We start from the raw sequence: 2282 nt of genomic DNA on the forward strand, positions 1-2282 counted from the left end.
GTAGAGAGAGAAGAGGGGAAGGGAGGGGAGGGGAGGGGGGATAGTAGAGGATAGGAAAGGCAGCAGAATACAACAGACACTAGTATGGCAATATGTAAATCAATGGATGTGTAACTGATGTGATTCTGCAATCTGTATACGGGGTAAAAATGGGAGTTCATAACCCACTTGAATCAAAGTGTGAAATATGATATGTCAAGAACTATGTAATGTTTTGAACAACCAACAATAAAAAAAATTTAAAAAAAATTACTTGAACAAATTAAATAACCAAAAAACACACTTGTGAGGAAGATGTGGCTATGGATAACTAGCTTTCGACCATTGATCTATGTCAATGATAAGACTTTAAATGAATCTCAAAAACGTTAAAAGCAAAAGCCAGGTGCTTGGTAGGCACCTCTAGTCTTAACTACTGAAGAGGCTGAGATAGGAGGATCACTTGAGCTCTTTACCAGCTGTGACAAGCCTGGGCAGCATAGTGAACCCATGGCTGGGGGTGGAGGCAAGTTAAAAGCAGGACTTCTGGAGTTACAGGAATATGAACTACATTTCTGCCTGCAGGGGTGTGTTGGGGCGGGGGAACTAAACTAAACTGAAAACAAAGTACACTTCTTAAAAACAGCTTCTAGAGCCTGGGATATGAGGTGGGAGTTGCTTGCGCTTCCTGGAGATCCTGGAAAAGTGACACATAGGTGTGTGTGTCTAACTGGTTGGTCTGCAACCCGGCCTACAGTGAAAAGCTAGAGGAATTCAAGGAGCGCATCCTGGCCTATAAATCACTGGCTACTAGAACTGGCCAGGATAGCAGAACCGCATTGCACTGGTATATTTTACTGGACTGGTATATTATACTGATATATTTTAGTGGACCAAATTTTAAGTTGACGGGTATGCCCTGACTATTTCTGATTTCAGCAGGACATACTGAAATTGTTGAGTTCTTGCTGCATCTTGGAGTGCCAGTAAATGATAAAGAAGATGCAGGCCGGTCTCCTCTAAATATTGCAGCTTCTACTGGCCGGGATGAAATCATAAAAGCTCTCCTGGGAAAAGGTGCGCATGTAAATGCCATCAATCAAAATGGCTATATTCCCCTACATTGTGCTGCTTCCAAAAACAGGCGTGAGATTGCTGCTGTGTTCCTAGAAGGTGGGCCTAATCCAGATGCTCATTATGAGGCTACAGCAATGCACCAGGAAGCAGCCAAGGGTAACCTGAAGACGATTCATAGCCTTCTGTACTACAAGGCATCCACAAACATCCAAGACACGGAGGGTAACACTCCTCTACACTTAGCCTGTGAGAGAGTAGAAGAAGCAAAGCTGCTAGGGTCCCAGGGAGCAAGCATATACATTGAGAATGAGGAAGAAAAGACACCACTGCAAGGGTCCAGAGGTGGCCTGGGTTTAATACTCAAGACAATGGTTGAAGGTTAAGCAGCTTGGATATATTCTTACTTTGGATGTTTTGTTGTCCCCAGGATCCTAGAACCTAAGGTACTTGTTACACCAAGTCTCACATATGAATGATGTTTTCTCACCTTCAAAACTGGATAAATGTGTTGTATTGTTCCTGATGAGGTTACTTGTTCTAAGCTTACAATTTGCTTTCCAGGCATTTGAATAACTGTTGAGATTGTTGTACTGTTGTCCTATGTTACTCTGCATTAAATTTTGATTAATTCTCAGGAAGTGGTTCTAAGGCTGTGGTGGGTCTTCATCACCCTCTGGTGTACCTTCTCTTCCCCTCTGAAGCAGAAGAATCCCAACAGCAAACAGACCAGTTTCTCTGTCAGATGTTTCTAGGTGGATTTTTTGTGTTCCTCTATAGAGTTGAAATACATCTTAGCTTGTTTTTCAAGATTACTCAGAGGCCTATGCCAAATATTTCTGTTTTTTTCCAACTATGAGCGTTACTTTATTTTTGATATAGGAGGAATACTGATATATTTTAGTGGACCAAATTTTAAGTTGGTGGGTATGCCCTGACTCTTTCTGATAAGCTGTTTTGCTCCAAAACAAGATGTATTATATTTAAAAAGGAAATGCTTAAGTACCTGTATTGGTTCACCATGTACTGAAAAGAATATCAAGCTTGTTCAAGTGATATATAAGCAAAAGTTATTTTGATTTGTATTTCATGAACTAAAAAAAATAAAATATTAAAAAACACTCCCCCACCCCCCGCCGCCAAATGGCTTCTCGCTGGGCATGGTGGTGCACATTTGGAATCCCAGCAGCTCAGGAGGCTGAGGCAGGAGGATTGCAAATTCAAAGCCA

General features: G+C 41.5%; 1 protein-coding gene across 1 annotated transcript in view; it reads left to right on the forward strand.

Annotated features, from left to right (window-relative positions):
* Positions 1-1439, forward strand: part of LOC107145124 (26S proteasome non-ATPase regulatory subunit 10-like) — a 14740-nt gene extending 13301 nt beyond the window's left edge. The window contains exons 4-5 of the mRNA XM_015488945.2: positions 696-827; positions 909-1439. Coding sequence (XP_015344431.1) covers positions 696-827; positions 909-1439 — 663 coding nt within the window. The remainder of the gene's footprint in view (positions 1-695; positions 828-908) is intronic.
* The last annotated feature ends 843 nt before the right edge of the window (positions 1440-2282 follow it).

The sequence above is a fragment of the Marmota marmota genome, unplaced genomic scaffold, assembly GCF_001458135.2.
Source record: "Marmota marmota marmota unplaced genomic scaffold, marMar, whole genome shotgun sequence".
Taxonomy (NCBI): domain Eukaryota; kingdom Metazoa; phylum Chordata; class Mammalia; order Rodentia; family Sciuridae; genus Marmota; species Marmota marmota.